Here is a 27,231-nt window from a genome sequence, read left to right as displayed (position 1 = left end):
CTCTAGGGACACAATATTATCAGTGGTAGAGCGCCCCTGGCAGAAATCTCCCTCGCATGAAGCCAGTAGACCACGTGACTCCAGAACCCAACACAACCACTGGCTCACCATATGTTCTAGCAGCTTACAAAGAACATTGGTGAGGATGATGGGCCGATAGCTATCCATATCAAGTGGGGTTTTATCAGGTTTGAGCACTGGAATGACGGCGCTCTCCCACCAATGCAATGGAAAGACTCCGTCCCACCAGATCCAGTTGAAGATGACGAGGAGATGACGCTTGTAGTCGGATGAGAGATGTTTAATCATCTGACTGTGGATCCAATCTGGTCCAGGAGCTGTGTCGGGACAAAGTGCAAGGTTGCTGACTAGCTCCCACTCTGTAAATGGCACATTATAAGGTTCACTGTGGCCGTTTGAGGATGTGAAAGGCTGGTGGATAATTTGCTGACGCAGAGGATTGAGTGTAGTGCTCGGCAGTCGCGTTTGCGTCGATAGATACACGCCATCGATGTCAGCACCAGGGACACCTGCTGGGGTCTGGTACCCAAAAACACGCCCGACATCCAGTTGTGACACATGGCACCCAATGGTCGAGATGTACCTCTCCCAACACTCCTGTTTCTGTCTTTTTATAAGCTGGCAAATGCGGGAACGGAGCCATTTAAAATCTATTAGGTGCTCCAGGGGAGGGTGCCACTTATGTTGCTGTAGAGCCCGCCTACACTCTTTAATGGCTTCAGCAATTTCTGGCGAGCACGAAGATACTTTCTTTCACCGGGGGCACCCTGAGGAAAAAGGGATCGCGTTTTCTGCCACAAAAACGATCGTTCTGTTGACCCGCTCACGCATCACATCGATGGTACCATGTAGGGGAGATTCAATGGTGACAGCAGAGGTGAATGCTTCCCAGTCTGCCTTGTTTAAAGCCTATTTGGGTACGTGCCCTTGGGCATGATGCTGGGGGAATGACAGGAAGATGGGGAAGTGGTCACTACCACACAAGTCGTCATGGGCTCTCGAGTGGACAGATGGGAGAAGTAACCCTGGGCTGCAAAGTGGTAAATCAACGGCCAAGTAACTGCCATGAGTCTCACTGCTGAAATGTGAGTGTGTGTGTGTGTGGGGGGGGGGGGGGGGGGGGACAGAATTTAAGAGGCAGAGGCAGAGCTGTGACAGTAAATTTTCAACGTCTCTACCTCAGCCAGTAAGCACAGTGCCACCCCACAAGCGGTTATGGGCATTCAAATCTCCCAAAAGTGGGAAAGGGTTAGGAAGTTTATGAATCAGTGCAGCCAATATGTTCAATATGTTCAGTGGTACTGCACCATTTGGAGGGAGATATACGTTGCAGTTATTTCCTGCGTCGTCTGTATCCTGACAGCCACAGCTTCAAGGAGTTTGAAGGGGCACAGGTCCACTACATACGGAGTTCAGGACAGAGACAAACTCCACACGACTATTACATTCGCTACGGTTCTTGTAATATCCCCTATAGCCGCGGAGGGCAGGGGTCCACATTGCCGGGAACCAAGTTTCCTGGAGGGCAATGCAGGTGTAAAACTTAACAGTCGCCATAGCTCAGCCAGATGTGGAAAAAAAAACTGCAGCAATTCCACTGGAAGATGATGATATCATGAGGCTGGGAAGGCATGAAGTGCTCAAGGAGGCAGTTTACACCTCAGAGTCACCTTCTGCTACTGACTGAGTACTCGTTACATCAACACCCATTGTGCCCAAGGGTCCAGCGAGGTCTAGGTCCTCAGGGGATGCCAGAATCTCCACCTCATCCTCAGACACAGAGCTTCTAAGTAGCAGTGGTAGGGGTGCCACCACAATGTGTGGGTTCTTGGGAGTCTCCTTTTTGGGTTTCTCTTGCTGCTCCTTCCGTTTTTCTGGCTGGGAGGGCTTCAGGGAGTCAGTCTCAGAGACTGAGGAGGACTGTGAAGCCCTACGACCAGCTACCTGTGGCTGCTTCAGCCACTGGCAGGTATCCGCTTTGCCACTGATAGGAACCTGGAAAGGGAGTGACCCCATGGGACCCATTCCTAGCGAGAGGGGAGCCAAAGAAGACTTACGCTTCTAAGGGGTTGTCATATACACAGGATGGAGGCATTCAAATTACCTCTTAGCCTCAGTGTAGGTCAGTCAGTCCAGGGTCTTGTATTCCATGATTTTCCTCTCTTTCTGTAAAATCCTGCAGTATGGCAAGCAAGGTGAATGACGCTCTTCACAGTTGACACAGATGGGATGCAGGGCACACGGAGTATTGGGATGGGAAGGATGTCCACAATCTTGACAAGTGCCACTGGAAGTACAGCAGGAAGATATATGGCCAAACTTCCAGCACTTAAAGCACCACATCAGGGGAGGAATATAAGGCTTGACATCAGAGTGGTAGGCCATCACCTTGACCTTCTCAGGTAATGTGTAACCCTCTAAGGCCAAGATGAGGGCACTGGTGGCAATCTGATTATCCCTCGGACCCCGAGGACGAAATGAACACCTCACTGCTCTAAACTGGAGCGCAACTCATCGTGTAACTGTGAAAGAAGGTACCTGTGGAACATAACACCCTCTACCATATTGAAGCTGTTTTGGGGTGTGACGGTAACAGAAACATCCCCAGTTTGTCACAAGCGAGTAATGCCCGTGACTGGGCAGAGGATGCTGTTTTTATCAACACCGACCCTGACCGCATTTTAGACAATCCATCCACCTCTCCAACCTTGTCCTCTAAATGCTCTACAAAAAACTAGGGCTTCGTCAACACAAAGGATTCCCCATCAGCTCTCGCATATATTAGGTACCAGGGTGAATAAGATTCACTGCCATCCTTAGCCTGGCTCTCCTCCGATGGTGTGGCCAGTAAAGGGAACGATTTGAGGTCATACTTCCATGCGTTAAATTGAGCCCTTGAAAGTTTAGAGACTGCTGGTAGTTGTTGACCACCAGCAAGAGATGACGAACTATGCTTCATGGCGTGTCATCCACCCTGATGCCACCCACTCCGACCAGGGGCCCTGCTCACGGGCACCACCCAGCCACAGCACAGGCCACCTGGCAGGATGGCCATTGCCGGGAGTCCTGATGCCCCACGGCGATGGGCATCTACTCCTTGGCATACATGGAGAGTTAACGACACAGGCATCAGCAAAGTGATCCCGGTGTGGCCAGGGGGCTACAACCAACAAGGTACATGGTGGCCCCACCACAATGGACTGGCTATCGTGCTACATACCAGGTGCAAACAAGAAAACAAGTCCATTATCATCGTCAGTGCAGAAAATGATACTGCAGAGTAGATGGAGGAAAACACACCCAGGAGGGTGATCTCGCCCAACGGCTGGAGAATGAGCACAGTACTAGTACAGATCCATGTTGACGAAGGATGCAAGAGGTCTCGGCACACAATGGACACGATGCACCATGTAAGGTATCCTTCCACAAGTGGCTCACTCTTCGGAAAAATTTGGAAGAATGGAGGTCAAACCCTGCAGGGAATCATCACATAAAGGCCGAAACGTGAGAGACTCCTCCTAATTGCCTCTTACAATAGGCAGGAATACCTCAGGCCTATTCTAACCCCCAGGCCCGCAAGGGGGGTTGGACCATGGATGAGTATACCCAGCATTATTGGCATGGCAATGTTTGGCTTTCCATCTGGAGGCGTTCCTGGTTTGAGAAGCCTAGGTTTGTCATTCAAGAATTTTGTTTTTAACTTCTTATTTTTGCTGTCACTAGTCAATTGGATTTTGTGCTCCAGAGAAAGGCTTAGCCATCATACTGCATTAGATTTGTATCCGATTATTTTGTTTGGATCATGTCTAATTTAGAATATAAAAATGAAATCTTTCTGTTTATTATATTTTTATTTGGGTTTTTGGTGAAAATTACATAGTGGACCCCTGCCCCACACCTACTTGCATTTTTTATAGTTAATGTATGATATACATACATAATTTGCATCAAAATACTCACTGAATACTTTTCCATAATTTACTATAACTTTTCCGAGTTAACCATGCACATTTAGTTTTTATGACGAGAGGTGGATTAAATGTGGCGAACTGTATTAAATACGGCACAAGTATAAATATTACGCTACACTACTGGTCGATCTGTTAGCGTGACCTTTATTTGGAATTCACAGTTATTGGCATTACCAACTCTCAAGTAGATTATCACACCCCAAACTAACTTTACCTCATGGTACGCTACAGACTGATCAGTCATCATAACCAAGATTTCACGGAGTAAATTCTTGGTACTGCTTGGATCAATTTGTGCTTTTGTGGTAGTTCAGACTTAATTTAATTTCAGATACCAGTATTTTGCAGATTTTGTTGGTGTCAGTTCATTTTCTCTATTTAAGTTTATTGAGGTTATGCAGATTTTTGAGGATTTTGCTTGCAGTATTTTCATGCAAATTTTTTGGTATGTATGAACATTAAATTGTCTGCTATTTTGTTTGTGCTTGCCTCCCCCTCACCAATTCCTATGGTTGTCCTTTAATTTGACGTCCTTTTTCAATTAAATACATTGTGTTATTTTTGTCTGCTCATGTCTAATGTGTGACATCACTGTCGCCATTTCATGTAAGGGAGAAACGGTGGTATCCACCATCTTAATGATGTTGTGCATCAAAGCTGACAGGTGGTATCTTAACGTTTCAGTAGTTCCAGGTTGACTCAAACAGATCAATCAAGTATATAGCTGTAATGTGGCAAAATGACTTGCAATAAGAAGCAAAGAGCAGATTATATCAGTTGTATGGTAGGTGACTGGCTGACTAAAGGTTACCAAGACAGTTTTAATGAAGTGTAGAACATCTGTAAAGGATACTATGTACGTGTAAGTACAAGTTACTTTTGAGTACTGCTAAAGTGATTGGAACCCACATCAGGTTGGATTAAAGGAAGACTTCATCAGGACAGTGTCAAGGAAATGCTATATGGACTTACAAGGATACCATACAGCAATCTGATGTCTAATTTTTTTTCTATCTGTATTAAAAATGTGGCAGAACTAAAATATCAGTCACCTACAATAGTTCAGTGCGACTATCAAAAATTCTGAAGGGAGTCTACTTCGAAATTTTCTGAACATCTTCAATTCGCTAAAGGTAGCACAACTTATCTAATGGTCATGTGGTTGGAAGCTAGTCTGCCAGTACAAGTTTTTGAAAAAGGGAAAAAAAAGAAACCAGACTAGGATTTTTTTTAACCTTTACGTATCTTGCACATAACAAAAATACTCATAGAACATGCAGTTGTTTAATATTTGCATCGGCCAGAAGTCTGAATGACAGGCGAGCATTCTACCACAGGGCCAACGAAGTCCACCAAAAATTGTCCTAACTTTAGCAAATTACTGCCATTTAAATAACTAAGTCTATTTTCTCACAAATTTTTTGTGGTTGCATTGAAATGCTTTGAGTGATATTTGAGTTCTGAACTTCATACACCTTACATAAAAAAGATGACAGATCTGACTGCTATGTAGTCTCCTCATTATATGAGAATTGTTAGAAGGAAGGAGACAACCTTGTCACATAATGCTATTGATAAAGTTTAACAAACCGGCATTTACAACAGACTGCAGAACCATTCTACAGTTTCCAACAACAATCTCACAAATGAATTAAGAACGAAATAGGGAGATTACAGATCCTACAGAGGAAAACAAGAAGTCTCACTTGCTGTTTGTGCTAATAGAGGGGATTAGGGAACTTTACTGTACTACACCTTCAGGAGTATCTATGCAGATATTGCTATGGGGAACACTGTAATCCAAAGCAGGAGACCTCTGGGGCTTTGACTGACAGATCTACAGCCTTTCATTTTTGGTTATGTGGATGATACCTTCAGTAGAATATACATGTCACATTACAGTGCATGACTCACAGAAGATAGTTCACATCCCCCCCCCCCCCCCCCCACTTACCTCCTGCATGTTCCAACTGCATTCGGTTCACAGAAAAAAAAATGAGGTGACAGGAGAAGTAAGTTACTTGACTCTTCTTAAAATACACACACTTAATTTTAACAGTACACATCATAAGCACAATGTTTATCTCTTACTATCTGCTACTGAAGATCTTTCTTTCTTTTGCAATTACTACGCAAATCTGCAAAGCATCTTCTCTACCACTTCTACCAATCCAACATTGCAGTAGTCCCAGACTGCCGAGCAGTAGTGAACAATTTGTTTAATATGAAATTGTTAACCTACTTTCTCCAAAAGTGAATTACATTTCCTAAAAACTTTTTTGACAAAACTAAATCTAGTATCTATTGTCACTAAAATTAGATTTCTGTGGTAATTTAACTGTAGGTCACTCAGGATGAACAGTTCTAGGTATTTTACAGTTGTTAATGTTTCCATTGATTTATCACCAATAGTTTAATTGAACAGTAAAGGTTCTTTCCACTTATTTATGCTTAGGGATAGCTGCAACATCCTGCACCAAGCATCAACACTGCTGGTCTTTCAAAATGTCCACTACAATTTCCTGAAATAGCAACATTCCTATACAGAATGTCAGAGGAGGATTGGTCAGTAATTGGAAATATAATAGGAACAATCATTTGAAGCAAAAAGAGTCTAGTCAACATGGGCTCTAAAATGCACAAGTTAACAGCTATGAGCACTATCTCATAGTCGCTACTGCGAACCACCTCTTCTACTGAAGTAGTTCTCATAGCGCCTGTGATATGCATTTTAGGGCCCATTTTTTTACCTCACTTTTTTGCTTCAGATGATCATTTCTGTTCTACACCTGAATACTGACCATTCCTCCAGGGGCACCCTGTAGACAACAGCATCATTCAAGAACAGCCTCGCAGAGGTTCTGACATTATCCACCACAACATTTATATACATGACTAACAGTAAGTGTCTAACAACATCCCCTTGGGGTACACCAGAAGCTATTTTCACATATCATGATTTTTCCCTGGACTTTGATTAAATTACAAAGAAAAACTAATATTCCATGTGCTATTATTTTGCTACCTAGGTGATAGTGTGGAATTGCATTTAATGCAGTGGTCATCAAACTCGTTTGCTCAAGAGCAAACACCGACATTGTGGAGTGGCACCTCAGGTGGTAACATTATTGAATTCAATTTTCTTATTTTCAGAGTATTGAAAGGTGATCTGTTTTAATCATTAAAAACCATTCAAAAAAGATAGCATCAATAATTTATTTAAGACTACCGGTTTCAACAGTCGCAACTGTTATCTTCAAGTCTTTAACATCTTTTTATTGTAAAAGATGTTCATTTTACATTGGAACTCACACACAAGATGTCAAGTGGATAAAACATTATAAATGTCTGTCGTCAAAATATTTGAAAATAAAGCACCTTGTCCAAAAGGCCATGTCCATATACATATTGCTCACAGATCCTTGTTCTGAATAAGGATCTGTAAGCAGTCCATGCACACTCTGCCCTCTGCCAGACAGAGCTCTCATCCTCATCCTCCTCCTCCTCCCCCCCATCCCCTCAACAAGCGCATCATACTATCCTTCCCCCTGCCCCGCCCCGCCCCGCCCCACAGACCGAGCTGCTGGAGATAGTGGTTATGCAAGTGTGAATTTGTGCACATGCATGTATGCCCTTTTCTGAAGGGAGCTTTGATTGAAAGACATAAATTTAACAGTCCATTCATATACAGGGTGTGTCAAAAAAATTTATACACTCTGAACTGTCATAGACAATTTATTTCCCGTTCTACAAGGTTAAATATCTGAGAGAAAGTAATGTTATGTTTCTTCAACAAGTGGCAGCAGTGGCAAGGAAGTAACTGCAACATGGCGGATGTGCATTTGAGCTTTGAAGCAAGGAAGCAGATAATCAAGTGGTTCTGGAAGTTTGAGAATGTAGCTGCAGTTCGGAGACAGTGGAGAAGTGAGTATGGTACAGAACCACGTTCAAGGTTAAACAATTGCACATCTACGAGAAATTCGAAATTTGTGGAACAGTGTGTGATGTGCATAAAGGTCGATGAGGGCGACCTCGTGCAGCTACAAGTGACGATTCCACAACTGCGATCTTTGAACTGTTTCAGCGTTCGCCTCAAAATCTTCAAGGCAAGCGGCACGTGTGAGTAATGTAAGTGCTAGTAGTGTGCTACGCATTCTGAAGAAAGGCAAGTTTTGTGTGTACATTCCAAGGCTGGTGCAACAGCTAAGTGACAACGATCCAGATCGAAGGCTAGAATTTTGTGGCTGGGTTCAGGAGATGGTGAGATGTGAACCGGGATTTATGGCTAGCATTATTTGGTCGGATGAAGCCTAGTTCAAACTCAATGGAACTGTCAATAGGCACAATTGTGGGTACTGGGCTGAAAATAATTCTCACATTACAGTTGAATAGGCTGTGAATTTACCTCGTGTAAATGTGTGGTATGGTTTGTCTGCAAAAGGACTCATTGAGCCTTTCCGCTTTGAAGGTACTGTTACTGGAGAAACGTACCTAACAAAGCTTGCTGACTCCATATTCCCTGCCATTCGTGCATTATATGGTAATGATGAGTTTTATTTCCAACAAGATGGCACCCAGTCGCACTATCATAGGGACATACGAGCATACCTAGATCACAATGTGCCAGGCCAGTGGATAGGATGCAGGGGACCAATCAAGTTTCCTGCATGCTCTCCAGACCTCACACCACTGGATTTCTTCTTACGGGGCACAGTAAAAGATTAGGTGTACAAATGTAAACCATGTAACCTGGACACACTTTGGAATGAGATTCAGGTGGTGTGCGCAGAAATCTCATTGGACACTTTGGTACAATGTACGGAATCAGTGGCGACTCGTACTCAGAAATGTATTGATGCTGAAGGCCACCAGTTTGAACATTAATCACATTTGCAAAGTACATTTATTTTTCCAATTGGACTTTAAGCTTTCCATTTCCAGAAATTTAACATTGTAGAACGGGAAATAAATTTTCTATGACTCTTCAAAGTGTGTGTACATTTTTTTTTTGACACACCCTGTATTTATAAATAAGAACTTGGGCTTCAGAGATTTGGAATGGTAGCTTCTCTTGAATCTTTTAGCAGTGCCTTTGACTGCTTACACTTCAGTTCTCGCAACATGGTTGCTCAAAACCTCATGATAGTGCACTGGTAAAGTTATGGTTTCAGGTTTTGTCAATTACCTTTTAATGGTATCAAATGTCCTATCAGGGACCTCGTACCTGTGACTCCAGATTGACAAGTAGTGAGCTACTTTGTCGAATACTGATTATAAATGTGTACCACAAGCAGAAGGTATTCACATTTAGCAAAACTCTTTTGTAGATGTTGAGGGGGGGGGGGGGGGGGGGGGGAATTCACACCTGTATGCAAAATTAAATGGGCAAAGAGATAGTTTTCATAAAACCTGTATCCTGAAACAAATTCATCTCATTTAGAAGTACACAAATACATATACAATTCATTTTTGCATATTTTGTACTAGTTGAGAAATATGAAAGTGTCTTCAAATAGTAACAGACCAAGGGTCAACCGAAAGTTGCAATTCCACCCATCTGCTTTTATCTGTGACATAACTGTTGCATGATGTCATGGTACATAAACTCTCACTGCTTTTGAGTTGGATCATGTTTGTAAATGGTATATTTATAGTATTTGGTAGCACATGCTAGTTTTGAATGTTTATGCTTCAAAGCTGTTTATTAGATACATAAGTGAGTTATTTGATGTACGAGTTGAGTACGTTAAATTGCTACTGGATGATGATGGAAGATTTGTGCGGTGCTCAACTGTGCAGTCATCAGGGCCCGCATGCTTTCCCAATCTGAACACAGTGCAATCTCACCACTTTTCATGAAAAATGATTCAATGATGAGGACAACGCAAACACCTATTCCCTGGGCAGAAAAAATCCCCAACCTGGCTGGGAATCGAACCTGGTACCCTGTGATCCAGAGGCAACAACGCTAGCCACCAGACGACGAGCTGCAGACAATTGCTACTGGAAGAGTTTATGCCAGTTTGCTTGTGATTTACTTTGATTTTGCTTGGCTGGTGGATTCAAGTTTGTGTTTGTAATTATTAGTGCTGTGTTTTTCTTGTGGTTGGAGATTTATTTATGTATGTATTTATTTTTGTCAGTCTTGGATATGACAAATTCCTAAGTAGATCACTGCTTGTTGTAATGGGAGAAGATGTTATTTATGATCAAGTTCCTACAGTTATTTAGACTAGTTGTGGACAATAGTTGTTTGTGTGTATGGGTCATTCTGTAACGTCTCACTGGGGTGATGTGACCATTTCAGATTTAGTCACATTCAGTACATGTACACCTATATGTCTTAATAGTAAACCCATCAAATAGAACAGTCCTAACTACCGATTTTTGAGAAATACAGGTTTGATGGCTTAATGATGTGTACCTGATCTTTAGTCAGGCACCAATTCCATATTTTCAGTAACCTACTACTTGGTAATAAGTTAACTTGCAGATCTCAATTTTTTTAAGCAACTAGCACTTCAGCCATTAAGTTGGTATGATGCATCACTAAGATTTTCTTATTAAAAATGTTTTAACAAACACTTTCCCCATCTTGTGCTTTAAAATATGTGACTCTAAAAAATAATTTTGAACAGTGAAACAGCACAGACCTCAGTTTGTGCAATGTAACTCTTTAGTCCTATTAAGTATAAAAAAATATTGAAATGCATTTTGCATTGAGATTAGTAGTTCTTACTTTCACTTGAAGCTGACTCCATCAGAAAAACGTCAAAATTGACTTTGGGTCAATCCAAATGAAATGGTCCAACAAAAATTAAGTTGGTTGCTTGACCATTTTTAAATATTTTAATTTTTTATATGTGATTACCCTATAATTGAGAAGTTCAAAACAGATTTTTTTTACCTTTTACCTTTACTGAATGGCGGCCATTTTCGTTTCTAAGTGCGCAACGATGTTTCAGTTTAGAGACGTTAGCAAAAAATATGAATATCTCTAACACATTATCTATTACACAAAATACCCTAAATTCAAAAATAACCAGTCAACATGACCTCCAAAGTTTGGTATACACATTTTCAAAAATCCACATTTTAGGCCCAAAAATAACAAACAATGAGTGATTTATAAGAGTATTTTTTTCCTATGGTTAGATATCATACACTACTAGCCCCATATACAGCAAGAAAACTTACAAATGTTTCCTTAATTTTTTAAATTTGAAAATTTTCATTTTTTGTAAAGTTTGGGGTTAGTTATCTCAGGTGGGACTGAATATAAAATTATGATTTTTTCACAGTTTGCACACCCATATGATAGCAACAAACCATACGAATTTCAACTTGATATTTGACTGAAAAAGATATGAATTTTTGAAAATGAGGAGATAATTCATATTACTCTACAACTGATATAGCTGTTGCTTATTCATCTGTGATATTGGCAGGATATAATCAATTATTATTGAAATAAGGTTCTGAATTATATACAAAACGTGGAAACATCACCGAAATTAACATTTATATTATTTTGACATGCTTAAAATAAATATTTTCGATTAACGTTCTTCGAGATGCAACCATTCCTAAACCTGGTGGTAAATGTTAAGAACACTTTTTGCTTCAGACAGCTTCTGTGATATAGAATAAGACCTCCCAGTTGCTGTGGAAGTTCAAGCACTGAAAGTTTCCTTAAAGCATTTTTCCATTAGTATCCAAAATTTGTCTCGAGTAGATTTCTTGAAAGATGTTCTTGGGCTAGCAGGATGGTAAAAATGCACAAAAACATCATTGTTTTCCAAACTCATTCTTTCAACCTTTGCAAGTCACCACTGTCCATCATACACACATGCCACTATGTCATTCAATGTTAAAGACAGATGTAATTTTCTACATCTACATTTATACTCCGCAAGCCACCCAACGGTGTGTGGCGGAGGGCACTTTACGACCCACAGTCATTACCTCCCTTTCCTGTTCCAGCCGCGTATGGTTCGCAGGAAGAACGACTGTCTGAAAGCCTCCGTGCGTGCTCTAATCTCTCTAATTTTACATTCGTGATCTCCTCAGGAGGTATAAGTAGGGGGAAGCAATATATTCGATACCTCATCCAGAAACGCACCCTCTCGAAACCTGGCAAGCAAGCTACACCGCGATGCAGAGCGCCTCTCTTGCAGAGTCTGCCACTTGAGTTTATTAAACATCTCCGTAACGCTATCACGCTTACCAAATAACCCTGTGACGAAACGCGCCACTCTTGTTTGGATCTTCTCTACCTCCTCCGTCAACCCGATCTGGTACGGATCCCACACTGATGAGCAATACTCAAGCATAGGTCGAACGAGTGTTTTGTAAGCCACCTCCTTTGTTGATGGACTACATTTTCTAAGCACTCTCCCAATGAATCTAAACCTGGTACCCGCCTTACCAACAATTAATTTTATATGATCATTCCACTTCAAATCGTTCCGCACGCATACTCCCAGATATTTTACAGAAGAAACTGCTACCAGTGTTTGTTCCGCTATCATATAATCATACAATAAAGGATCCTTCTTTCTATGTATTCGCAATACATTACATTTGTCTATGTTAAGGGACAGTTGCCACTCCCTGCACCAAGTGCCTATCCGCTGCAGATCTTCCTGCATTTCGCTACAATTTTCTAATGCTGCAACTTCTCTGTATACTACAGCATCATCCGCGAAAAGCCGCATGGAACTTCCGACACTATCTACTAGGTCATTTATATATATTGTGAAAAGCAATGGTCCCATAACACTCCCCTGTGGCACGCCAGAGGTTACTTTAACGTCTGTAGACGTCTCTCCATTGCTAACAACATGCTGTATTCTGTTTGCTAAAAACCCTTCAATCCAGCCACACAGCTGGTCTGATATTCCGTAGGCTCTTACTTTGTTTATCAGGCGACAGTGCGGAACTGTATCGAACGCCTTCCGGAAGTCAAGAAAAATAGCATCTACCTGGGAGCCTGTATCTAATATTTTCTGGGTCTCATGAACAAATAACGCGAGTTGGGTCTCACACAATCGCTGTTTCCGGAATCAATGTTGATTCCTACAGAGTAGATTCTGGGTTTCCAAAAACGACATGATACTCGAGCAAAAAACATGTTCTAAAATTCTACAACAGATCGATGTCAGAGATATAGGTCTATAGTTTTGCGCATCTGCTCGATGACCCTTCTTGAATACTGGGACTACCTGTGCTCTTTTCCAATCATTTGGAACCCTCCATTCCTCTAGAGACTTGCGGCTGTTAGAAGGGGGGCAAGTTTTTACTTTTACTGACACAATGATCCTCAAATTTCAGTTTCTGATGTTACATAGCATTGAACTAAGTTTTCTGCAATGCCAAGGAATTTGTGGAAATGCCTTGTTCCTTTTATTGCTGTACAGTTTTCAAATCTTGTCTGAAGTGTTGTTTTCATATGCAGAACCACTTTTTCTTTATCAGATCCATCACTTGCATTTTTACCACCACAAAATGCAAACAGTGCCATTCATCTCCAACCCAAAGTCTACTTTGTGGTTGCACAGATTTGAAAAATTCTTTTTGTTCTTCTACTGACCACCACTTCCAGCCGAAAAGTATATCACCTTCTCAACATTGGGAAAATTTTCTTTTATGTAATTTATTACATACTTTTGAAACACATGTGCAGCCGAAGTGTTGTGCTCGAAGTAGTGGCTTAGAATGCAAATTGAGGAACTGCAAACATCATCTTTCTCATTTTTTTAAGTAGAGAATAAATGGATGCACTGTTGCCTGGTCATTTGCCCAGTAGTACCCTTGTATTGCATCCTGAATCACAAATGTAAAATTTTCTGCAAAATCAGATAGTGACTTGAGTTTTTGTTAAGTTATCAATTAAGGATTCCAAGTACTCTTCCTGAGATTTAACCACTTATTTCTGAACTGTCAGTTGTAACCCACTGTTTGAAGGTAATACTGTCTGGCATTTCCACATCATATTCGTGAAACAAATCAAAAACGGTTTCCTTACCAGGGCATTTATTACACAAACTCATCATGCAGTCATAACTGTTAGTGTCACAGACCATTCAATCTAGTATCTCTTAGTTAAGATCACCGAGTTCTGCAATTGCAATCATCAGTTTGACATTTTGATGATATAAACAAATACAGAGTGTGTCCCCGAGGATCAAGCCAAAATACGCCACTCAGGGCGGAGGTTACAAAATTGTGACCTTCCAATTTTGCATTCGGGATGAGAATTTTTGAAAGCTACATTAAGTTCATTTAAATTTGATAGCACTAGTCATTTCTGCTTTGTTACTTTAACTCCATTTATAACACCTCTTTTGCTGTATTTGCAACCTGGGCACATTCTGCTGTGTTCATCATCTTCAAAAACTGCTGGATCTTTTTAATTGTTCCTTCAATTATACCTATTCCTTTCTTCTTTCCTACAACTGGAAGAATGCCTTGCTCTTTCACTAATTTTCGGGTTAGTTTAACCAAACGATGAGAAACATTGAATTCATGAACTATTTTTTTCTCTTGTCCACGAGTCAGGGAGCAAACTTAAAAAATTTTAACTTTTTCCTCTTTAGATGTCACTGAACATTTTTAATTTCTATATTAAGCTCAAATATTCAGTGTCAGATGATGCTGGTGGTAGGTTTTCTTCTTCTTTAGAAATAATGTTAGTATCTGTATTATTAAAGCGTAATTCCATGTCTCTTCTAATTTTATCTGAAATTTGTTGTACATTATTTTCAATAGCAGTAACAATTTGGGCACAGGGAATTTCCAGGAATCAAATTACATTTCACTTGGAAAGCTGTTTCACTCTCACATAACAAGGACAAATGTTCAAGTTTTATTTCCCTCAAACCTTTAGTAATAGGCTTTTTATGAACTTTAAGTAGATCACAGCATTTTCTTCCTAAAATATGGTTTTACTTAAGAATATATTTCTTCTCATGATACTCTCACACTGATGTTACAGAAGAACTTACTCGAAATTAAACAAAGCTTGTCTAACTTCAAAGTCATTGACATTTTTCAAGTTTTTTGAAACTTAACAGTAAAATGTTTTATGACACACTTCACTTGCTATCTGTCCAACAGAGCACTGTTCACCCACGTTATTGCCTTCCAGTTAATCTCACAAAGTTAATTACAAATTACACACAGAACAATGCACATAACACATTCTACACTCTTGATGAAGTATGTACATCCACTAACAGAAGTTTCAGAACAGACAGCCAACAATGCCACACCCAGCAATATTGTACTTTATTGACAATACACCTAAACATAAATGGGCATTTTTATTGTCATAAAACAAAAGTGAAAGCTATTGATTAATATTGCATTATTAAAAATAAATGAACTAAATGAATATTGGTTAATAGTGTTAACTAAATATATATCACAAATTTTATTACAATGAAACAAACCATTTAAATAGGCAACAGCCGTAAGATCAGTTTTAGAGTAATGAGCGTATGAGATCTAACTATAGGAAAACAAAAAAATATTCTCTCATAAATCACTCCTTGTTTGTTATTTTTGGGCCTAAAATGTGGATTTTTGAAAATTTGGGTACCAAACTTTGGAGGTAATTTTGACTGGTTATTTTTGAATTTAGGGTATTTTGTGTAATAGACAATGTTGTAGAGGACACTTGTCTAAAAACAATCATGTCAATTGCAATGTTGTAACTTAACCCAGATTCATATTTTTGCTAATGTCTCTTAAACTGAAACATCGTCGCGCACTTACAAACAAAAATGGCTACCATTCAGTAAAGGTGAAAGGTAAAATTTTTTAAAAAACTGTTTTGAACTACCAAGCAACCATCAGTGGATCACTTCATATTGATTGACCCCTTTGAAGTTCTATGGAAAGGGGTGGGGGTGTTATGTAGACAATTTGATCTGCTTGATCCTTTGTAAAACGCTTTCATGCCAGGCAGTAATCTTAGGTGCGAAGAAGAATATCCTAACCCACTTTATTCACTGCCAAAGAATACAATGAAAATGCGACTTGCACATAACATTCACACTCATCACTTCAGAGAATTCGAAAATAAAAGTTGTGCACCTTTTCAAAAATTGTTGCTAAAATATACAGGGTTGACCTGCAATCAGGAGTGCATGTTTTTTTTATTTCAGTGTTACACGTATTTGCAATGACAAGAATTAAAAAAGACAGCTTGGATGCATACACGTGGTGATACATCATTACTGTTTTCTATTGCTGTAAATTGAAAGGAAAACATCAGCAAAACAGAATAAAAAATGCAAACGGTATTGAGTGATGACATTAATATTATATAAGATACAAAAACAAAACAATGTTTTCATAAATTGTATTTTTAAAAGTATTACACCTTTCTATGACTAAGCCCCGAGCCAAAAATGACGTTACGTTCATTCTTTCAACAGTATTTTTGCCCACATTATGTAACCGTGCACTGTGACTTTGTAGCGATGGGACATCCGCCTTGTACATAACACTGAAGAACGGAACCCAAACAGCTGTTTTAATACAGGGCGACAATTTTGCAGGAGACATGTAGTTAATCTCAACATCTTCAAATTCATATGGTACCAAGAAAGGTTTCCTTTGTACCAGTTTTGTCAAATTTCAAAACCACATACTGCCAACTTGCAGCTGTTCCCACAAAACATTTGCTAGATGTGCCACAATAACAGTGTTCCAATTAGCATCTGCTGAAAGCCTCTTCATTAGAATAGCATTAGTAGAAAGAACTAGAGACTGCATGGTTTGATCATGCTCCTGGAACTGTCCTTACACTGTAATGCAGCGCTGTAAAAAAATTAAAAGAAACTCACAAACCTGACTTACCATCAAGAAGATTTTGGGATTGAAGTAGAACAGCCCTTTTCTGATTTGTATCATCTGACCAGCCCCTGTGACAGTACTGGAGGAACTGTAAAATACCCAGCCAGAAGAGCCACCTTAAAAGCTAAGACGGTGGTTTGAAAAGTTCTCAGAATCACCACGAGAGGTCAGCACTACCGCGACAAGTTGTTCACATGATATTCATAGGACTGTTGCCTGTAAACATGAGCCACGTCAGTCCTTTTGGAAGAGAGCTGTGGCAGTGACATGGCTCAGTTGTTCCCACGTAATGACTTGCGAAGATGGAAAAAAAGATCTAGAATTGAGCAGCGATTAACTACTTCGTAAAGGAAGTTATGAAGGCGAAGGACATTCATGCCAATTTCCAGAATACACTGTGTGACTCTCCTCCTTCATATTCAACTGTAGCCAAGTGGACAAATTAATTTAAATTGTGTCGGGAGAGCTTAGATGATGATCCGCACTGTGGTCGGCCAAGATGTGTCACCACTCCAGAAATCATTACAAAAGTGCACAAAATGGTCATGGAGGATCGCCGATTGGAAGTGCGTGTGAAATTGCTCACGCTTGCCAGATGTCATCTGAAAGGGTGTACCATATTTTAACTGAAGAATTAGGAATGAAAAAATTATCTGCAAGATGGGTGCCGTAACTCTTGGTGCATGCCTGCACGTATGTGCTATCACCATGACAAAATTACAGGAACTAAGGTATGAATTGTTGTGATACCCACCTTATTCACCTGATATGGCTCTTTCAGACTGCCATCTCTTACCAAAACTGAAAATTTTTCTTGGTGGGAGAAGATTCACTTCAAATGAATTGATAGCTGAAGTTGACAAATATTTTGCACACCTGGAGGAAACTCATTTTCGAGATGGGATCAAGGTGCTGGAACATCGTTGGATCAAGTGCATTAACCTACAAGAAGACTACATTGAAAAATAAAAAAGTTTCAGTGACGTAAGCACTTTTTTCTATTCCGTTCTGACAACTTTTCAAACTACCCTCGTACATAACCATACAATTATATCTCAACTTCCGAATACCTGTACACATGGACACTCCACAAAATACCAACATTAATATGTTCTTTGTTTCTTTGCAGCAGATCAAATCGTGTGGAAATTTCTTGGAATACACGTACAGTACACTAATGACAGTTCCACGAACTAAACTGCACCGTGCATTTCTTGTCACTGCCACTAACACCACTCTAATGAAGAGACTCAACAGATACAAACGAGACCACCACAACTACAATTCAGTGGGAAAATGCTTTGTTGGAACAGCTGCAAGTGGGGGTGTATGTTTCCAAACCTGACAAAAACTGGTACACAGGACACATTTCCCAGTATCACTTGAATTTAAAGATGTTGAAATTAAAGTCACAGTGCACGGTTGCACAAACTAGAAAAAAGTGCTATAGAAAACTTTGTCTCACTTTTAAGTAAACTTACTTCAAATTTGGCTGAAGAGTTAAAGTTTAGCGCACAGATGGAATAGTTTTAAAAATACAATTCACTTCTTTATATTTGAACATTTTTTGAAACTTCTTTGAACAAGCTTTTTGTCTGGTGCATATGAATGTATAAAGGGAAAAGTTACTAAAGTCTCAATATTTTTTGCGTCTTCTATTTTATCTCACTGATGTCTTTAATTTGCAGAAATAGAAAGGTATCACCACCTTTGAGCACCCAAGGTGTGTCTTAATTCTTTACACGGCACAGACATTTAACACTGAAATACAATCCATTCATTAAGAAAAATGACTGATACCTGTTTCATATCTCATCTGTTTATACAATACTGCAGTGCCTGTGCTGTTCAGAAGTATGACAAAGTTCCTAAGTCAAAGCCACTGTGACTATTACAGCCATTATGAAATAAATGAAATGTATTCACAGTTGTGAATATGGACAACATCATGTCAGCTCTGAAAAGGAATTAAGACAATGTGAATTTGTGCCACACCAATATTCAAACCCAGATTTTATCTGTTGACACCTGGCAAGAAACTTTCAAGAAAAATGTCTCCCTTTATGAAAATATACATTATCTATGTAGGACTGCAGGTTGTAGAAACATGTTTGAAGACATTTGGGAATTTGGGCCTGGCCATCAAGTGTGAAGGAACCGCCAAATGGTAATGCAGACACTCTTGATAAGCAGGAAATCAGGGTTCCAGTCCCAGTCTGTCAAATTTTCACTGTCATTCCAGTACACAGCATATGGCTGACCGTATTCGGATTATACATTTCATATATCTCATCTGTTTAGTTCTAAGCTACAGGTCAGCCCCATATATTTTAGGAGCAATTTTTGAAGAAGTATGTGTGACTTATTTGTCAATTCCCTGCAATGTTTAATGTGAATGGCATATGTAAGTGGCTTTTCATTTTATTCTTCGCCAATGAATAAAGTGAGTCAGGATATTCTTCCTTGTACCTAATGTTACTACCTGGTAGAAAAGCATTTCAGCAAAAGAGCAAACATTTCCAATTGTGTAAGTAACACCCCCTCACCACATGACTTTGAAGTTTGGAAAGTTTAACTTTCTGCCCAATTAGGCAGCTTTAAGCGCAAGTCACAACTACCCTGTATTAATTTCAAAGCAAAAGGCTTTTCATTATTTTTTCATATTCAATACTAGGACTAAAGAGCTACAGAGCAAAACTGAGGTATGTACTATTTAACTGTATAAAGTTATGTTTTTTAAAGTGTTACAAATTTTAAAGCACAACATGTAGAAAGTCTGTGTTCCAACCCTCAGGTCAACAGAAGCGTCCAATTCCAACCCCCCACGCTTTGACCCATGACATTAGGGGGATGTTGTGTGTGACGTCATTGCGGCACGGAGTTTATGAGTTGGTGGTGTCTGATGATGTCATCTGATTGTGTGTGGTATTGGGTTCATTTGAGGTTTGGTGTTGGATGTGTGAAGTCGTTGGCAATGTTTGTAGCTCAGGGCGTAAGGTTTGGAAGTTCTTTCAGTGAGTTATCAATTAATTTTCTTTGTTTGTTCACGAGTTTTTTTAGGTGTTTTTCTTTGCTGTTTGTGGTGCGGTAAGACATTTAATTTACTGTGTGGCTTCTGTTACGTATGGATATGATAATGAAATGTAACAGGGCTACACTGCAGTCAGAGATGGTGGAGGATATGTTGCTTGTCATTAAATTCCTCCAGTTATTTGGACTGATCGCTGAAATTGTGAAGTGTAGTGTAGTGTATGGAGGGAGGGAAGGAGGGAGGGAGGGAGGGAGGGAGGGAGAGGGAGAGGGAGAGAGAGAGAGAGAGAGAGAGAGAGAGAGAGAGAGAGTGTTTTTTACTGGGGGGGGGGGTGACCAACATAGTTTGCAGTGCTGGAATTTGTTTATGGTAAGTCATTTTTTTTTGGGTCTGTTCTTCTCAAGTTGCGATGTTTTATGTTTTTATGGTATACTGATTGTCTTTTAATTCATGTAGGGATGTTTGATTTTTGAGTTTTTGAGGTGTTGTGGTTTTGATTGTATTTTTCGTAGTTGGAGGTTTTTGTTTTTTGTATCAATAGTTATGCTGACATATATAGGCCTAAGGAAATGCCAAATTCCAAGTTTCGTAGTTTTAGTTGAAGGTATTGGCACTGTCAGGTGTGGTTGATTTATGTAGGTCGAGTGAAATGTCCAATTCAAATTTTTGTAGTTGTAGGTGTTGGTATTTTGATATTGTCAGCTATCGTTGACATATATAGGTTAAGGGAAATGTTCGATTCCAGTTTTCATAGTTTTGGTACCATCAGCTGTGGTTGACCTATACAGGTTAAGAGAAATGTCTCATTCCAGTATTCATAGTTTTAGTGGTATCAACAATTGCAGTTGAGCTATAAAGGGCAAGGGAATTGTCCAACTTGTGTAGATTTTGTTCGTCTAGAGGAATGTTGTAATTTTGTTATTTTTATTTTCTCATAATTTTGTGTGTTTTGGACTTTGTTTTTTTAGTGTTATATTTAGTGTGTCCACACCCTAGAACCCCCAATTTTCCACGGTTGTCCCGTTAGTTTGATTGTATTATTGGAGGGAGATGTTATTGTCTTACTTCTATGTATTTCCATGTTTGTTGCTGTCTGCATGTAGTGATGTCATAGACGCCATATTGGAGAAGCTTAGAGTGGACATTTCCGCCATACTGATGACGTCAAAGCGGATGGGTGGAATCTGACACTTCTGTGTTCCCCAGTCCTCTTATAAAAAACCTGAATGACATTCCTACTTTACAAATTTAATATCACCTCAATGGACACTGTACTTCTTGCATAAAAAAACTGAGGCCTGTAGGAAACTGGTGCGTGACTAATGATCCCGGATACACAGCCTTCGAGCCTTCAAGACTGAATTTCTCAAAAAATGGTTAGAGTTAGAACAGTGCTATTTGACGCTTTCACTAGTAAGGGGGGAAACCACATTAGAAGGCTGTCTGACATTGATTTTTTGGGATTTTTTAGGTGGGTGGAATTAATTAGGATTTAATCAAATTTTGACATTTCATTCATATTTGAATTTTTTTGAATAATTTCTGCCAAAAATAACAAAGTTATGCTGTGACGTCCGCTGAAGATTGCGAATATAGTTCTCCAATTGCGTGCAGAGTAGCCATTCCAATTTACATCTGAAAACAAAAAGCTTTTGATTTTACATTAATAACATTTTCTAAAAATATGAACCTAAACGTAGGTGAAACTAGTAAAAATTTAAAATTTTGCAGGCGTTGGAACAATTTACTTTGATTTTCACGATTTTTCTCATGCCCAGAAAAATCCTCTTAAATCATGATATCATCTCACAATGTCAGTTCATATAATTCGTAATTTTATAAAGGATCATACTATCAATTTTCATTATGATCAGTTCTGTACTTTTTGAATTAGCCTGCACGCAAATGTGAAAAAAGGCATTTCAAGATAAATGCGTGTGAAAAATAAATTCTCTGAAACTAGAAATTCAAGGAAGTTAATAATACAAAATGCTTACCGATTAATCTGATTCCAGAATTATACAGTAAGCCTTCTTCCTCACAGATTTCATTTTGCACTTACAGCAGTGCTTTCTGAGCTTTCCGACCTTTCTGTGATTCCAACGAACTAAGCGATTCTGCCAGCTCACACGTTCGTTATCCATTTGTTCGGCATTATTGGTATTTTGTGTATCTACTACAATTCCTGCCTCGTTCATGACCATCAGAAGGGATGAACGTCCTCCATTGAATAAGCCCGCTGCTAAATGTGATGCCAATTCAACATTTTTAGTCCGGAGCGCAAGTGTTTAGGAGCTAATCGTCAAATAATGGAATTAAAACTTTCATTCGCATTTTGTGTGTGGCCACTTAAACACCTCTCCAGTAATTCATCCCTTGATAAATCTTCATATCTTTGAAGAAATTCCTTTTGTACATCAAGGTTAATGGAGTAGGGTGCAGTTCATGTCCCATTCCAAGGGCTGTTCATTTCTGCCACTCGTGCCAGCTGTCTTCTCCCTCTGGGCAATACTCGGGTTGAAGATTTTCATTCGTGGAAATCATATGATAGTATGTTGTCATAATTGCTTTTCTCACATCTTGCACACTGTCTATATGTCTTCGAATAACTAATCTATAAATACACTGAGCTTTTTCACTAATGACCGAGTTTTCCCTTTCCACCAAGCTTTTTAGTTTTCCCGAATGTTACAGAGTCAGGTCCCATTATCTTCTGGACGTGGCCTATACATCGTTTCTATGCTCATAAAATAAACGAATACGAATCTCGCTTTGAAATTTTGACAACACACTCTTGGATAGTTAAGCTAACGATTTATGCTTAAAAACCTGATTTTTTGAACCTCCTAATGTGGTTTTCTCCATTAAGACAGGTCCATATCCATGTTCCACATAAAACTAAATTCTGAAAGGGTCACCTTAGGATCCACCAATATATCTGATTTTACACAGAATGGCCTGTATCTAAATTGGTGCTGTTGCAAGTTTTCACGAATCTGCTTCCTTCTCTTGTTAATGTTTGGTAACTGTGTTCGAGTCTGGTTGGTGGCTTTTGGTTTACCGTCACTGGTTATATCAATGAGTTCTGGTTTGTTGTTCTGTAGACTTCATTTTAGGCAGATAGGGTAAGTGAACATTTGGGTAATGAGTGACAGTGACTGTTGGTTTTTGGTATTTCAGACTTCGTTTTACCCGCCATGCTGGTCAATCAAAATGTCACTGGTATTTAGTGTTGAGAATCTAGTGCACTATTTTTGGGCTAATATTTGTCTTAGAATGGTATCATCCTTATTGTCATATAGCTTCTCCCCACACAACAAACATAATAAACAGTAATACAGACGGTGAAGTAGTATAATATAAACTGAAACATATGAAGATAGAGACTTTTAACTGGAATTATCCCACAACTGCATTACATATATTTGAGATTAGTTTATAAAATAATTTTCTTGATATTCATTTACTGGGTAGCAACGTGCATCAACTAAAAATTTTTTTAGTTCTAATTTAAAAGATATATCATTTTTCAAGTCTTTAATGTATTGAGGCAATATGTTGTAGAGCTCGGTATCTATACCACTGATATGCCTTCGAATTCGTGTTCTTTGTTCTATGCGGAGATCATTCCTGTTCCTTGTGTTACAGTTGTGACTGACAGCATTTGTGTGAAGATTATAAAGATTTATTTTGGTTAAGTGTACAAACTTAAAAGTACAGAGTTATGGCAGAAGTAAATATTTCTAATTTGCTGAAAGGAGGCATGCAGTAAGCTTGAGTAGGGCTGTGGTTAATTCTTCAAGAAGTCCATATTTGTACAACAAACATTTCTTTTACACTAGACTGAGCCCAGAATGCTCTCTCATATGAGGCAACAGAATGAAAATGTCCTAAGCATGCCACTCTTATGCCTCCTAAAGTGCATACTCGCGGTGCAAAGCCGGCTGAGTTAAGTCTGTATGCAAGGAATCCTACGTGGTGTTTCCAATTCACAGCTTCATCTATACATGTTTCTCACACTTTTGCAAACTCCACTATGAGTTTGCCATTCAGTTCTAGATTCACCTAGAATCATTTTACCAAACTGTATGTAATTTGTTTTCTTTGTATTCAGTGTAAGTTAATCTGGACTGGACCAAGCCTCAACATTTTAAGGATTTTATCAATAGTGGGAAGTAAAAGTTTGTAGTGAATGATGTCATGGTCACCATATGTTATGCATTCAAAATAGGGGCATCCACTAGCTGGACAACATAGGCCAATGCAGATAGGTGTAACTGCAACCTTCGGTTTTGCCCCATCAGCGATATTTATAAGATTATAAGAGTATCTCAGTCCATCTATGGGTCATTTTTACATACAATGAATATTCTGAACAACAGATTTGTCAACTGAAAACTGCCAGAAGAAACAGATGGTCCAAGTTGACTAGCCATCTTGCACTTCAGGGGGTTTTGTGTAAAATTGGCAAGATGCTTAAAAGCAAAATAAATAAATCTTCTGCATGTGTACTTTTCCTCCATAGTTCTATAAATTATAACCTAAGCACCACACAGCAAGACGTTCCCAAAACTCTTGTACAATACGGAAAATTTGAGACTGGTCTACTTTTCTCCACCATTTAGGACTCTGGTAACTAACATCAGTTGACGAGTTGCTTCTTATGGTGACAGTGTTATCAATGATTATATCGACATTTAAATCAGTCTAACTCCTTCACGGTTGGTATTTTTACATTGCATAATTTATAGAGATGGAGTGGGATATAACTGTAGTATTTTTTGGGTATGGGGCTGCACGCAGCTATTACCAATGATAATGCAAAATGTTTGCAAATTAAATGACTTTTTGAATAACTGAATTAAAGAAAGACAAATATAAAGCTCATAGGTTGGGTCGACAGAAGTGTTCGATCCCACGCGTCGGCTTTGACCCGCGACGTAAGGGTGTTGTGTGTGACATCATGACAGCGCGGAGTTTGGTTTGAGTGTGGCTGTCTCCAGTTCTGTTTTATCTTATTTTATTTACTTTTCTGATCTGTTCGTTCTATCTCGTGAGATTTTTTTTAAAAAAAGACAAAAAACACTAATCAGCTACTGAAGCATCTTTATCTTCTATGGGTTGCAGGGATTACGACCCCTGGGGAGGTGGGTGGGTATTCATGCATGGCTGTCTTCACTTACACGTTGTAGCTACGCAAGGCGTCTAAATTTGTTTATATTTAGTTTGCCCCCCACCCAAAACACCCCATTTCCCGCGCTTGTCCCGTTAGTGTCATTAGGCTTCTTGTGGAAAGTGTGTGTGTGTGTGTTTGTTTTTGTTTCCGCCATATTTGTGACGTCATGGGTCAAAGCAGACGGGAGGGATCGCACGCTTCCGTATTTCCCATAGGTTATATGAAATGATGGTTCTGAAACTAATGAAACTACACAAAAATTGTTCTCAGGTGTGATAAAAATTTTAACAAATTCCCTCTAACAACGACTGTGAATGCGTCACCTAAACAGTTTTCTTATGTTCCTGTACGAATTTTAGCCTTCAATGCAAGGGGCTGTTCTCTGCCACAGCATTTACAGTATAAAATATAAACTCCCAATAATGTTACTTCATATATAAAAATTCATAAAATTCATTTCTCCTTTACCAGAGAAAGGGATTGTGTGTCACATTACGCTCTGGAAGTATTTTTCTCATTATCATAATATATCTTTGATTATGGTTTCTCTCCGTCTTATTATAGCAGAGAAGAAATAAGATAGTGAAGTTATGGGCAAAGATGTGGTAGAAACAGATTTGCAAAAATCTCTACGACACTACACTGGGGAGAGGCAATATGTCAGGAAATATAACACCTTGTAAGGCCATAAAGTGTCAACAGTAGGCCAACATGTTTAATCCAAGTCTTAAATTATGAATCTCATGAAAAACCTGTGACCAACAAAAGAAATGCAGGTGTGAAAACACATTTAGGAAACGAAAAAGCATCTGGCGCTTCGCAGACAGCAGATTTGAAAAACAATGCAACCCTCAGATAACCAATCGTCTTCGAACAGAACTGGTATTTTCCTCACTGGCCTACAAACTGTCTAATTACTAACATTTTTCCACTAGCGCAATGAAACCACATTTAATAGTGGTTATCACTGCAATGGCTCTAGGCTATATTTGTCCAAAATAACCTTCAGACTTTTAAGTCTCCTCAACAACTGTAGTTGATCACACAACCAAATTCAAGTTACAGTGCATGTACAATCGCAAGCATGATAATATATTCATTACGTCCATACACCTACACCAGCAAATTGTGACAGAAACGAATTCAACAATTACACCTTTGTTGCACTGTAAACGCTACAAACTTTGGTGAACATCGCATCAGCTGCCCGAAAAGAAAACTTCATTCCCTACAACTTGAAATCTGCTCCTCAAATTTAGCTCAGACTGTTAGGGAATACATTCACAATCTTTTAATCAAAATTATTTCAACCACCTACAACATCACACGAACACGTACACACTATTAGTAGACTACTTTCATAATTATTCATTACTTACCAAAAAATATATACAGCCTATTGACGCCAGTCTTTTGTTCGGCCCACTTAAAAAACGATGTCCATGGTTGCTTATCATCGTTCAACATTTTCTCTACCTGTTCTTTACAGTGCAAGATTCTGGATCCCATATCTTTAGCCAAATAATGGGCAATAAATAAAACTGAAGAGTCTGCACCTGCAACACGTCGAAAATAACACCCAAACAATGGTTGCTCGGCTTCTCCTAGGTCTATGCTGTACACTTCGAGGTTTAAGAAGTGTCAAGTAACATCGAATATCACAACAAAGCCATAAGCCCACCCACCTGCAACTTCAGTCTGACAGAGCACTATCTTCCTTATTTCAAACTGCTGAAATTTTCCTACTTGTCAAAGACTAGAAATTTTACGCAACAAAGATATTCCATTTCAAAACGTTACATCTTTATCCAGTTCTCGCATTTTCAATTAACACAATTCTAAATCTTTAACATGAAATCTGTAAACAGCCAAGGAAATATTTGCCAGCGATATTAGTACAAAATTATGCAGAACAGAAATGAAACAAATGAAACTGTAAATGATGAGATAACACGAATAAGACCGCTTACGCCATTCCAAGGATTGGGCGAACAGGAGGAAAACCTAATACATTGCGGAATCTGACGGCTAATTGCTATCGAATATTTTTCTCATTTGAACATCACTACAAGTCTATCGTCTCTGAGTGAATAAAATTTTATTTATGGTTCAATTTATTGCCCTGCTAACATAGCGTAGGGATATCTCTGGAGTGATCATAAGGTACT

At 39.2% G+C, this 27,231-nt stretch overlaps 1 protein-coding gene across 1 annotated transcript in view; it reads right to left on the bottom strand.

Annotated features, from left to right (window-relative positions):
• The window catches only part of LOC126259940 (receptor expression-enhancing protein 6-like), a 68,235-nt gene extending 41,332 nt beyond the window's left edge, over positions 1-26,903 (bottom strand). The window contains exons 1-2 of the mRNA XM_049957036.1: positions 26,749-26,903; positions 26,443-26,619 (exon numbers count right to left, since the gene is read on the bottom strand). Coding sequence (XP_049812993.1) covers positions 26,443-26,572 — 130 coding nt within the window. The 5' untranslated portion in view covers positions 26,573-26,619; positions 26,749-26,903. The remainder of the gene's footprint in view (positions 1-26,442; positions 26,620-26,748) is intronic.
• Between the last annotated feature and the right edge of the window lie 328 nt (positions 26,904-27,231).

This window comes from Schistocerca nitens, chromosome 5 (assembly GCF_023898315.1).
Source record: "Schistocerca nitens isolate TAMUIC-IGC-003100 chromosome 5, iqSchNite1.1, whole genome shotgun sequence".
Lineage (NCBI taxonomy): Eukaryota > Metazoa > Arthropoda > Insecta > Orthoptera > Acrididae > Schistocerca > Schistocerca nitens.
The sequence above is the reverse complement of the archived record's forward strand: the minus strand, read 5'-3'. Positions and strand labels throughout refer to the sequence as shown.